This window comes from Pteronotus mesoamericanus, unplaced genomic scaffold (genome assembly GCF_021234165.1).
Source record: "Pteronotus mesoamericanus isolate MK-2021 breed Mesoamerican mustached bat unplaced genomic scaffold, CSHL_Meso_final contig_1189, whole genome shotgun sequence".
NCBI classification, from domain to species: Eukaryota; Metazoa; Chordata; class Mammalia; order Chiroptera; family Mormoopidae; genus Pteronotus; species Pteronotus mesoamericanus.
In genome coordinates, this window is record NW_026555038.1 from 804,562 (window position 1) to 818,676 (window position 14,115).

General features: G+C 36.0%; 1 protein-coding gene across 2 annotated transcripts in view; it reads left to right on the top strand.

The window, feature by feature from the left end:
• SBF2 (SET binding factor 2) overlaps nt 1-14,115 on the top strand; it is a 402,149-nt gene that overhangs the window by 322,348 nt on the left and 65,686 nt on the right. For both annotated transcript variants that reach the window (XM_054582870.1, XM_054582860.1), the window contains exon 18: nt 12,661-12,831. In XM_054582870.1, coding sequence (XP_054438845.1) covers nt 12,661-12,831 — 171 coding nt within the window. The remainder of the gene's footprint in view (nt 1-12,660; nt 12,832-14,115) is intronic.

Genomic DNA, 14,115 nt, shown 5'->3' on the forward strand with positions numbered 1-14,115 from the left:
ATTAATAGGTTAATGCTTAGTTTTTAAACCCTAATAAATTGTTCTTTTAATAAGTATTATCATCCCTTAGCATGAAAAAATAGGAATAATATAGGAACTGATCACATATAATACACTGCCTTATATAGCACCATAGTAGTACTTCCTTTAAAAACCCCTCTCTAACTTGACCATTTTTAATACAAATATTTTTATTGCTATTATATTTTACCACATTGAAAACTAAAATCTTTCCAAAGTTGCTGAGTCTAATATAATTCTGAGAGAGGTTCTAACATACCATTTCAGCACACTCTTGGGCAAAAATAGTCCTAAATTTAAAAACAGAATGAAATAATTCTTAGAGAAGTATAAACAAAGTTCTATATAAGATAATAGTGTCTGAGTCCGCTCAGGCTGCCATAGCAAAATACCATAGGTTGGCTGGCTTAAACAACAGGCATTTATTTTCTCACTGTTCTTGAGGCTAGAAATTCAAGGTCAAGTTTCCAGCCAATTTGGTTTCGGGTTAAGAACTCCCTTTCTGACTTGCTATGTCCTCACATCACCCTTCGGCAGTGCATATATGCACCTGAAGACAGGGGACAAAGGTTGCGGAGAGAGAGTGCCTGCTTTCTGGTATCTCTCCCTATAAGGACACTAATCCTATCAGATCAGGGCCCCACCCTTATGTCCTTATTTAACCTTAATTACTTCCTTCAAATATAACCACACTGGGGGGAGTGGTGGTTAGGGCTTCAACATAGGACTTTCAGGGAGACACAGATTATAACAGATAGGTAAGATTTGAATAGACCCTTGTGGAAATGAGTAGGATTTTAACCATTAGAGATTGGAAGGAGAGACTCCAAGTGGAAGAAATAGCTTAACAAATGTCATGGCAGTGAGAAAGCAAGGAGTATGTTCAGCACACAGAGCATTCTGCTCCTTCCCCTGCAGGATGGCATCTGCACAAGTGACTGCTACTCAGGAAGCTTAGAAAGAGAGGATGTGGCCAGATTATTTAGTATCTTATAGAAAAAAAAAAATCATTTTCTAGTTTCAGCACTGCTCTAACTAGCCCTGTGACTTTGGTTATGTTCCTTTACTCCTGTGTGTCTTAGCATCTCCATGTGTCAATGAAAAAATTAATCTCCAAAGTTTCATTTAATTTAATGGCTCTGTACTTAAAACAAGTAAGTGATTTAGGCTTAACAAGTGTTACATGTTTGTGTGCGCCTGTATACTTTCATATTTGTGCTCTCACATCAGCAGATGTGCACATTTTTGTAAGTGTTTGATGATAGGCAGAAAAATCTACTGCCACTTACGAATATTGAATTTGAACTCCTCCCACCTCTCTATGAATTGGGAACCTTTTTCTGCATATTCCAGGAATCCAAACTGACCTCCTAGGGAGAGTTGGTCTAGTAAATTGGGGAAGTACATGGTGTCTTCAGCCTTGTTCCATTCCTTTTTCCAACTTTATTAGGCTTTTTATTTCTTTCTTGCTTCAGACTTCCAATTCCCTCATAATTGCTTTTCTACCCTTTTAAGGAAACTTAATCTTAAAGGCTTCTTTCCTATTCAGTTGTAGTCAGCTGGGTAAGGGTACCCCCAAACCTGCAGGAACATTTACTTTTTAGTAGGAACTAGCCCTTAAACAATAAGAATGAAATATGAATAGTACAATTATAAGCATTAATAAGTGAACATAGATACTAGAGAGTGGGGATGGCTTGGTGGATTTTGTGGTCTTCCTAAAAGCCTTAGCAGTAGAAAATGATCCCCTGAAGCTTCAACCATCTCTAGTCTGAGAACAATTTAATATAGCTTTACAGCTATTTATTCTTAGCTCTGGACCTGTCTTGGTTCATTTTAGCCACATAATTACTGCTATTTACTTATTATCTAGAGTTCCAAGTGTAATGATGGGCTTACCCATGGAAACGCTTGGATAACTTTGACCCAGTCTATATGATTCAATAGATAAGTCTTCCTGGGAAATGGCTACTACGTCAACAGCTTGTTCCTCATTCTACAGTCTCAGTTTTAATGAATCTTTCCAAAATAAATAACAAGCAGTAAAACTAAAGTTGAAGGAGAGCTGTTTTCCTCAAAAGCAGGGGCATATTTTTTTTCAACAAATACATTTTCTTCCCCCACTGTATATAGTCAGCTTATAATGCTAAGTTTTTCTTCTCAAAAATAGGATGACCTACCTCTATCAGATACACATCCAAGTCAAGAAGGTGTTATTTTCATAATGAACTTAAACTAGGAGATTTGGTGACTCATCTGAGAATATCCTATCAGTCAGAAAGTTTTCAAGGTCCAACCCCAGTATTTACTGCTCTGTGGCCTCCACTTGACATAGGCACCACCTTAATGAATCACATGGACTGTCCATATCACTCATTCTCTGGAGACCACAGATTCAAAATAAACCCCTTAGAAAATGTAGGCACTGAAGTGACAATTGCAGTTACTTCACCCACAGTTGACTGTACCATGGATGCAACCTACAATTTGAATCTTTATTTGGTCGTTGACAAGAGTCTTAAGTTTTTGAGTCAAAACTCCAGTGAAATTCAGAAATTTAGGTCCCAAGATGTTGATTTTGTTTTTCATAGGGAATGCTTTCAAGATTTACTTTGCTTTTTGTAATTCTAACAAAATAATTTCATTTAATGTTTTTTCATCTGTGGAAAAGTTGAGTAGATGGAAAGGAAGGAAAAGATGTACTGCAAGAGTGTAATTCAATGTTACTGTGGTTTCTGCTTTCATCCAGTAAGTAGAAAATAATATATGGAAAAATTTGATTGTTTTCAGATTCTTGGTAATAAAATTCAAGTTAATAATTACTTAAAATCAGAGCTTGTGTTTTTCCGTTAGATTCTTTGTTATTAGAACAGTCTCTAAGGTAGTGATAACATTGTCTGAATCAGAGGATTTAACCTCTAAAGTTTAACTACACAAGCGAAGAAATGTATTCTTCCAGGGGATATAGCTTTGTCTTTTTATCCTAATACAGTATTGACCTGTTATATTACATGTAGGACAACTAGAGCTAAATGGCCATAGCCAGCCTTCTAGGTGCCTGGTGTCTGTCTCACTGTCTCTGCAGATCCCTAAAACTGCTTACTGTTCCTCTACCCAGGCAGGTACCTGTGTTTTCCAAAGACATTCATGACTTCCCACTATGACCTGTACAATAACTAGGCCACTGACCCCACTATCTATCTCCTTGAGCCCCTGGTTTGCTAAATATATATTAAATGCCAGTGAGATTTGGTAGTTTGTATCTTTCAAGGAATTTGTCCATTTCATCTAAGTTGTCAATATTGTTGACATAAAGTTGTTCATAATATTTCTTTATGATCCTTCTAATATCTGTAGAATCTTTAGTAATGTTGCCTTTCTTCCTGATATTGGTGATTTTTGTCTTTTTATTTTTAATCAGTCTGGCTAGAGATTTGTCAACTTTATTAATCTTCTCAAAGAACCAGCTTTAGATTTCACTGATTTTCATTTTTTTGTTTTCTATTTCATTAATGACTGCTTTAATCTTCATTAATTCCCTCCTTCTGCTTGCTTTGACTTTCAATTTGCTCTTCTTTTTTTTTTTTTTTTTTTTTAATTTTCTGTAAGAGTAAGCTGAGGTCATAGATTTGAGGCCATTCTTCTTTTCTAATACAGGCTTATAGTGCTATACATCTCGCCCCCGCCCCCGCCCGCAAAGTATTGTTTCAGTGGCATCCCACAAGTTCTGATATGTTGTATTTTCATTTAGTATAAAGCACTTTCTGATTTCCCCTTTATTTCTTCTTGGATCCACGAGTTATTTAGTTTCCAAATAACTGGAGATGTTCCCGTTACCCTTCTCTTACTGATTTCTAATTTAATTCCACTTTGAACAGAAAATATAGTTTGTATGATTTGAATCCTTTTAATATATTAAGACTTATTTTATCACTCAGAATGCAGGTAGTCTTGGTAATTGCTTTGTATACATGTGAAAATCATGGGTATTTTGCTGTTGTGCTATCAGTGTCAATCAGATGAAGTTAGTTGATAGTTTAATTCAAGTCTGTTATATCCATGCTGATTTTCTGCTTCCATTTCTATTAATTATTTAGAGATATTGAAATCTCCAGCTATAGCTGTATATTTATTTCTTCTTGCATTTTTAGCAGATTTCTTTCATGTATGTTGAAGCTCTTTTATTTGGTAGAGAAACACCTCAGGTTTTTATGTCTTCTTGACTTCTTGACCCTTTACCATTATGAAATGACCATTTTTATCTGTGGTAATATTCTTCCCTTTGACATTTAAATCATCTTCTGTGACTATAGCCACACCAGCTTTCCCTCCTTCTTTAATTTTTTTTAAAGATTTTTATTTATTTACTTGGAGAAATAAGAAGGAAAAGAAACATCGATGTGCGAGAGGTATTTCAGTTGGGTTTTTGGTTTTCAGGTCGGCGCTCAATCCACTGAGCCACACCAGCCAGGGCTCCATCCTTTTTTTAAAGTAGACCTTTATTTTTGAGCATTTTGACATTTCCCAACAGTTACAAAGATTATATAGTTTTCAAATGTTCTCACCCAGTTTCTCCTGTCAGCAACCTTTTAAAAATATTTTACTGAAATATAATTCACATATTGTGCAGTTCATCCAATTAAAGTATAATTTAATGGTTTTTAGTATATCCCTTCCACTACAGTCAATTTTAAGACATTTTCATTATCACAGACTGAAACACCGTACCTTTGAGCTGTCGCCACCCATTTCCCTCGTCCCTTAAGCTCTAGGCCACCACTGATCTCCTTTCTGTCTCTATGAATTTGCCTATTCTGGAAATTTTCTATTCTCTCACTTTGCATAATGTTTTCAAGGTTCATCCATAGTATAGCATGTATCAGTACCTCATATCTTTTTATTGCCATAATACTGAGATAGATAGATAGATAGATATAGATATAGGTATATATCGCATTATATTCACCAGTTAATGAACATTTGGGTTGTTTGCATTATTGTTATTGTGATGTCATTCATCTACTGTAAAATTCATTCTTTAAAAGTGTGAAAAGGGCTTTTCCTTCTTTAAGTAATATGGAATGTCAGTTTTATCTGATCTTCAAAATTTGTTAATGCTTATAAAGCCATTTTATGACTTCTAAAATTTTATTAACAATGCCAATCTGATCTTCTCTCCTTTCTCATTCTTTTGTTCCTATACATTTTTGCCCAAAAATTTGTGTTGTCATTTCTGTGGGACTTGGAGACCAAAGAATACTTAATTTGCCTCATTGAACAAAAAAAAATATTAAAATTATTTTTGAAGAAGGAAAGTAAATTGTTCAAAATCCTGTTACCTTTCCTTCATTTTCATTTTGCCCTTTCCCTCCCAGTCTTTGTGTACTTACAGACATAATCATAGCACATTTGATTTGTTTTCTGATGTAGCATATCGTAAGTACATCACCATATTAACCACCTTAATGACAGCATGATATTCTTTTCTGTTAATGATATACCTAACTTTCCCTATAGTTAAGACATTAAAATTGCTAATTTTGGAGGAGAGGGGCATAGCTATTAAAGATAATGCTGTAATAAACATTTTTGTTGAGCTTTTGGGCCATTTGCAAGTGCACAGAGTAAGAGCTGTGACTCACCAAATTCCTCCATTTTCTGTGCTGGGACCCACGTACCCTTTCTTCTGTTGCTTCCTTTGCATTTACCCCTCAGAGAAAATACCTTGTTATGTATCTACTCATCTTTTTTGCTGATTATGTTCTCCCAGTTTACAATGCTGTTATAAACATTATTAGGTTCATCAGCCATCACATGTGGATTTCCTGCCTCTTCATATAAGATTATAGGCACTTTGTAGACAGGGATCCCATAGTACTCGGTATCAGGTTAATGAAAAACACAAGTTTGCAGTAAACATTTATGGATAGATTTTTTTTTTTTGGTTTGTTTCTAAACAGATTTAAGAATAGTCAAATATATTTTAAAAATCCATGAGTTCACAAAAATATGAATAAAAAATGAATTGATCATGTATGGTAGATGCTAGACAGACAGTTGGTAGAGGGATGTATAGATTAAAATTGACCTCACAAATATATAAACTAATAGTGATATATGTACCTTATTTGGCTTCTTCCTGAGTTAAGCTGATTATTTTTTTAAAAAAGCAAGAAAAACTTTTTTAACATTTATAAGATAATTAAAATTTAAATACTGACTAGATATTTTATATTACAGAACTATTAATTTTTTTAAATAGCAGATTTTTTTTTAAATTTGTATTAAATAATTTCTCATTGGAAAAATAACCAACACACAATAACCCAAAAATGTTTATTGGTACAGATAACAATGGGAATTAAATTTCTTAGGCCCCTCTCAAGTATTTCCAAGCACTATTAAATGGTACTGAAATCAAAATTGACCGTTGACAGTATGATAATATTCACACACCACTGTTTACAATGGCAAAAAGCTGGAAACTGTACAAATGTCCATTAATAGAAACTAGGAAATGCTGTATATTCATATAATGGAATTCCATACAGAAGTTAAATCGTGTGGTGATTAAGAAACCAAATTCTGTAGGTAAACACTGAGGGTCTGAATCCAAGCACAGGTTCCATGAGTTCCTAGCTCTGTTCTCTTAGACAAGTTGCTTACCTTCTCTGTGCTTCAGTTTCTTCACCTTCTAAAACAGGGATAATATTAGTACTTATCTCAATGGCTCATAAGATTTCTGTAAGGACTAAGAAAGTTAAATAATATATATAGAGAGAGAGAGAGCTCAGGTTAATCATCATCATAATAATTATTATTATTACCTGAATAAGTCTAGCGACATAATATGTGAAAAAACCAAGGTACAGAATAAAACACAATATAAAAAACACTTACATAAAAAAGTTTAAAAACCTGCCAAAAAAAAAAAGTAGGGGTTGGATTTGGATCCTCTCTTTTATTTTTAAGAATATCAAACCTAGGTAGAGGACTTGACGGCAAGCTTGTATTTGATTTCTACTAATTTCTGGACCACAAAGAAAATAAATTAATTCATCCTCTGATCTCTCAATATTTACCATTTTGGAGAATCATTAGAAAGATAAGTGGTTTCAGGACTTCAACACCGTCATGCAAGCTTCTGACATTGGCACATCAAATGAATACTGGCTAATGCTGGTGAATGGATATACTACTTCCGCAGAACTTGTGTGTGTGAATCTTCTCAGCAATCCAGGAGAAGTTTAGATGCTTATGAATTTGAGGTTACTTGAGCTGTTCAATCTTGAGTATCAAGTAGGAGAACAGGAAAAACTATAGTAGATTTCACAATCACCTCTGTTTAGCTAATTGGATTACTCACCATTCTATAAATCCCACTGACTAATCAACCCAGTATCCTAAATACTCATTGTTTATAGACCATGCTCTTATTCCCCTTCTGAGTTGTATGTTTACAAAGAGCCAGTTGTGTTTTATCCCCATCAATTACATAGTTTAGCTTGATAAGACATAAATCAATGAAATATAACTTGTATACTTTGAAAAACATCAATAAGGGGTAAAATGAAACCTACAATAATATAACCCCACATATTCTTTATGAATATATACAGATATAAAACATAAATGGGAGTGAAACATACCTTGTTTAGGATCCTTGTTAACTCTAGGGTAGGAGAGAAATGGGATCAAGGTACATAGTGAACTCCAACCAAATCCAATTGTTTTATGTCCTTTGTTTAAAAAAAAATGCATAAAGCAAATATGTTTAAGATTTGGTTAAGATTTGACAAATACATGATTTGGATACACTTTTTTCCTATTCCTGTCTTCCTTTTTTTTGTTTGTCCCTCAAGACTAAGCACTTTCAGAGTTCATCAGAAAATGCTCAGAAATTAATTCTTAAAAGTGACTTAATATCTGGGCTTGGTTAGGCCAGTGTAGAATCATAAAGGGATTGCCTGGCACCATCCCTAAACTGTACATTGAGGTCCACTTGTATTCCAGTGCCAGAACTGGATAGGAAATACCCAGTAATTTAAACTGTGAATCTTTGTATTCTGCAATATTCTCGAAGGCCATTACATATTTATAGAATCAGTCTCACCAGCTAGCTTTTTCCCCTGAAATCTGGTTTGCCTCTGAGCTTCCTAATTGGAGCCATGGGCCTGGAGATCACACATGGCTAGCCTTAGGCCTCTCATGTTGATATCCTAACCTTTCCCTTGACCAACTCATCTCTGAAATGATTTGTGTCCACTTATTTGGATTTGAATCTGGCCCGCTGATTGGTGAGCCTGTGAGTTTATTCCCCATATCCTGTCCCATGCTGGGTTTCCTTTGAATGCTTTGTGGAAAATGAATGGCATTGCTTAATCTAGTACCTCCAGGGCTATTTTTTCTAGATAAGGAAGGAAGTCAACACATTCTTAAACATGTCGTAAAATTGCATAGCAAAATATCACTTGTTTCTTTAGGACAGAATCATAAGAATCATGAAATGTTAAGTAACTATTGTTGCCAAAACTGAAGGGAAAGAGAGGCGTCATTTGACAACAGCATTCCCTGCCACTGCCGCTCTCACATGCTTAGTGGATTGAGTCCCATCCCTGTGCAAAGCAAAAGGTCATGAAGCTGGGATGCGGGCCATTTTGAGAAACCATCTTGGGGAAGATTTTTCTTCAAACCAAAGGAGTGATTAAAATCAGGAGTTAGTTTTATCCACAGGAGCTTATTTTTCTTGTTTGCTAAAACTACTACAACTATCACAGGATATACTGAATCTGAAGCCCTAAACAGTCTCTTTGCATCTTTCTCTAGGTAATCATACTACATAGCTTTGTTTTGTGGACTGTCTTCACTTTTGTATCTTACAGAAATGTTGTAGAATTATGGAAAACCTTATTTCTCTTCCCTTCTCTTCTACCCATCTTGCTGCATGGCCTTGGGTAAATTCATTTTCTTATAGTCTCTCAAATGTACAGCGAGGACATGCAGTACTCGCCTTACCACCCACTTTCTAGCCCAGCTAGACTGCAAAGCTCCATTTTTGCAATTCCTATCTCAAGCCCTGGTAGAATCTAAGCAGAACAAGGCGCTACTGCCCTCTGCTGGTCCTAAGAACATACCTACCCATCAGGGCCATGGCCTGGTCCATCCTAACAGTGAGAGACACAGTGCCCTGTGCTTGTGGTTAAAAAGACAAAGCAGAGAACCACAAAGAAAACAAATTTCATGTTTGAAAAAATAGTAATATTTCTAGTTGGGAAATTAATGATTTTTATGCATGTATAAGATGCCATAGTCATCTGTGACTGTCTTGCCACCAAAAAAGTATCCTATCACCACTTCACCCTGCTATAATTCTCACCTAATAAACAACCTATGGAGTCTGACCCTTTGAGCTACTGTCACTCTCTTTTATACCATTTGTCTGCCTAGGAACATATATAGTTCACTTCTCTTCAAAAATTCGGGAAAGCTTTTGCATAGTCACTGCTAGTTTGTAAATAAACAGGAAGATAATAACTGATACTTGCCAAGGAAAGTGAATATACAGCATCAGTATGAAAAAGGGTGAGAGAGAAAGACAAGGCTTTAGTATACTCTCAGATTCCTGTAGAGCTGTCAAGTTGTAATAAGAAATTCATCATTCATAACTTTCTCTGTGTTAATGATTCTGAAAGTACTTTATGTGAGAACCTGATAAGGATTTGTTAAGTGCTATTTTTCTGAGTCCAATGATATTAACATAATTTTTACATTGCACTTGTAAGAATCAGTGCTGCCTCTGACTATCTTTATGGGAAAGATAGTTGAGAATTTTATTTGAATTTTGTGCCTTTAATATCTCTTTCAAAATAGGCTTGTACACTGTGACACAGTCACTGTCTTTAGAATTCTTAGGGGCAAAAATATATGAGGTCTGTCAAGAAGGTATCTAGCCATGTAATATGAAAAATAGAGACGTTTATTGAAGATACAAGATACAATAAAGATTGTATGTAGCACAGTGATGCCTCAGTCCCCTTCAAAAATGGGACCTTGAGACCTCACACAGCTCTCCCATCAGCTGCCCTGTTGTATTGTCCTGAACCTTATCGACCATCTGAAATCACTTCCCTTTCAAAGGTGATTTTAGTTGTGGGAAGAGCCAAATCTGGGCTACAGGGGGTCTGAGTAATCCAGGTGATCGGATGTTTCACCAAAAAACTCTGCACAGATGTGATGCATGAGCGGGCACATTGTCGTGGTGAAGCTGCCCATCACCAGTTGCTCATAGCGGCAGCCTTCAGAATTATCTCAATAGTTTCCACAGAGGAGTGTTCAAGCTTAACACAAAATTTGATGCAGATCCATTGCTCCACTCACTCAGTCATTTTGAATGTGACAGCCACACACTACACATGCTCCCTGAGTATGTCTACTGCCCCCACGGACTAGTACGGTGAAGTCATCATTATTCACACATGTGCATGCCAGTCCACTCTCCTTGGCTGCCAGGTTACATTGATGTCACACAAACTGTTCTCATTATATTAACAATAGCTGGATTTTTTTCCAGACAGACCTTGTATGTGCTACCCACATCTCAAGTATCTTGGAGAAAAATGTAGGAGGGGCATGTGATAGTGTGTGTGGCCCTGCTTACCTACATACAGCACCACACACATTCTGTCCATGCTTTCTCCATAGAGAGAAGGTAACTGTGTCTTAAATGAGCAGACAGCATTATGAAGACCAGCAATGATTCTTGTGCAGTGTTCCTTTGGGGAACTCCTGATTTTTGCTTCTTGGTCAGCCCCAGCTTATAGCCACCTAATAGACGTATACTCAGTCACCACAGCAGTAGTAAATAGAACTAACTGTCTTGAAAGGGACTTAACACATGGGATACAGAAATACACAGAGTCTCATAGGCAAAATCATAGTCACACCATTTCTCACTACACAGATACTATACATTTCATGGTATGCATGGTGCCTGTTCCAGTTCTAGGTTTAGTCTGCTTGAGATTGAGAAGGAAATTAGCTTGTATTGAACATAAAATTTTTACTAGTTGTCTTATACATCTGTTATGCACCCCTAAGAAATGAATCAACTTTTGCTACATAACTGTTTTGTATATTACCTTAATAGTAATCTTCAGTGTCCAACATTTCAGAAGATCATTCAGCTTATTAAAATGCTTCAAAAGGAAACATATTATCTGAACCCTTAGTTCTACTCACAGAAAATAGATGAACTGAATTCCAAAGTATAAAATAGACAAAAAGCGTCTGTCTATTGAGAATGTTACCTGCTATTTGCTGAGAAATGATAGATTTAAAAATTTTTGAAATATCTTTTATCTTTTAGAGGTGAAAGCAACAACTATGGAAAGATGACTCAAATCGTTAACTGAAATTTGGCAGAGTAAATTATCTTTAAATTTTAAAATGCAGAGAGCATTTGAGATCTTGCTCCTTGACCTATGTCATCAGTTTGGCTCAAAGAAACTCTTATAAAAATTCAAATAAAATAAAATGTATTGTTAATTGAAATCATATCAAAGGATATAGCCAGAATATTAATTTGGAAAACAAATTCCTAAAGTGCAGGGGAAAAAAAACAGACAGCAGTGACAATTGGTACTTAATGTGTTTTATGCTTTGTTTTCTGTTCCTTTGCAAAAACAGTTTGGTGTAGTAAAAGCAGGGGCTTTGGAACCAAGCAAACTCTAGGCTTGAAACCTACCTCCACTACCACTTATGTAACTGCTTTATGGCCTTGGACTTAAACCTCCCAGAACTTCTGTTTTCTCTTCCTTAAATTGGCAGTAATAATGTGAGTCTTGTAAGATCTTCAGTATTAAACGAGACACATGTTTACGAAGGTCCTCAAACGCCTGCAAGAGTGAGTGTTCCTTCCCTCTGTTTTAATCACCGAGAAAGGTTTATTCTCACTCTAAAGCCCACAGGAAGTCCTGAAAAGGAAGGTTTGGCCTGAGAGTACCTTCTATACCCAGACTTGGTTACCAGAAAATGCCCTTGAAGCCCAGGGCAGTCTGCCAGGGAGTATGATAGGCAGGCAGCAGCCTCAGTGAGGAGGTAAAGGGCTGGCGTGAGCGGCAGGGAGGGTGCGATTCCTCTTGAGTCCCAGAGTCCTGGTACGCCTTCATCGCGTGTAGCTCACTCACATTTCAGTGAGAACCCCACAAGATATACTCTAAAACAGAGGAGAAGAAATTTTAAATTATCTGGAGTTTTCTATTTAGGTTATAATGGATTTTTTATGTGTTACAATTGTAATAAAGCTACCAACTCCACAGTGCCTACTGTGTACAAGGTACAGTACTAGGTATTTTCATATATTCTCTAATTCATATAATAACTTGAACTTTTAGCTGTTCCTAAAATGTTCCATCTTAATGGAAAAAGCGACTGAGACCTTAGGGGTTATCTAGCAAGTTCAAAGTTGCCAGTCAAAATATGAACAAGTTGCTGGTTGTTAAGCTTATACTGCCATAAAATACTATTTAGGTAAGTCCTTTGAGCACATCTATGATTAACTGTGGCCCCTGTAACCTTCCGAACTGTCATAACTCTGCCAGCCCCATGGTGATGTACATTGTACGTTGTGTGTTCCCACAGAAACTGGCTCCCGGAGTCAGCCAGTTTGCTTACACCTGTGTGCAGGACCACCCCATTTGGACAAATCAGCAATTTTGGGAGACAACCTTTTACAATGCAGTGCAGGAACAAGTTCGTTCCCTCTATCTCTCAGCCAAGGAGGACAATCATGCCCCACATCTGAAGCAAAAGGTAAGATGAAAAGAAAGGTACATGTCAGGGTCTGGGATGCTGGCTTCTAGGAAAACTTATTCAGATATTCCCAGGGCAAAAGGAAATCTAGCCTCTTTCCTAACAGTGTGTTCGGAGTTTACTTTATAGAGCTCTGTGGTGAGCATCTTTCTTCTGTTGACTTCTGACATTCTATTTTTTCCATGATTACTTCTTATTTCAGTCCATTAGCACTAGAATATTTTATTATACTTTAATAAATAAGAATGTCCTGGAAACAATTACAGGAAATTGAACAAAAAGAACAACCCTAAGATACGCAGGCAGATGTTTTTGTGCCATTAACTTCTTGAAGAAATGTCAAATTAAAGTTAATTGGCTTTAAAATAAATGTAAAATCCATTAGTCCTGCTCAAAAGTATGCCAGAAATGAATCTGTCTTCTTTTAATAATATTCTATGTTCCTATATATTTTATCAGCATGAAATATTTTTTAAACATCCATAAGCTATTTAAAAATAGAAAAAAATTGTCATATGGAAAGAGTAGTTTTAATTTTTCTGAAATTTTAAAATGTTGTTCACTGTCTGATCTTGTTGCCCTCTGTGCCTTATTTCCTCATTGGTAAAGTGAATAGGTATGGTTATATAAGGTTGCAATGTCTAATACGAGTAAAGCACATTAAAGAGTGCCTCGCATGTAGTAAACAATAAATGTTAGAAATTTTCATCCTCGTTAATTGAGGCTAACTAAAAGCTTACTGTCAGTGTGGATTTACTTTAAGAGTAATTTTTAATTTTATCAGTACCTGCTGGGCTAATACATTGCTGCTCATCCTTTTCAACATTCTCTATTTTAATTTGGCCTCATATTTTGTGAGATAAATGAAGTGAGACATCTAACAGAAGCTACACAATAGTATTCAAATATTTCTATGCGTTGTAAATTTAAACATATTCTTGATATAATATTGAGTATGGTAAGAACAGAGACTTTAATAACAAATAGCACTATCTGACCTCTATCTGAAGTTCCAAATTTTTGTGCACTGTTAGTGTGAATTGGGTTTAATTTAACTTAAACTCAAATTTTTCTTTCAAAACACCAAATGCACTTGGGCAAGAACAAACACTATTGGTTTGAGGTCATGTCCCAGAAATAATTGGGCTGGTGGGGTGCTTTTGGTAGCTTTTTAAGCAGCTGTAGTGCTAACATTGGTATATCTCAAAAGCATTTATTTGTAAAGCAAGCATGTCACTGCTTCTGTGTCTATATTCTAAAGAAGTCTGTCTCTGAGCCCCACAT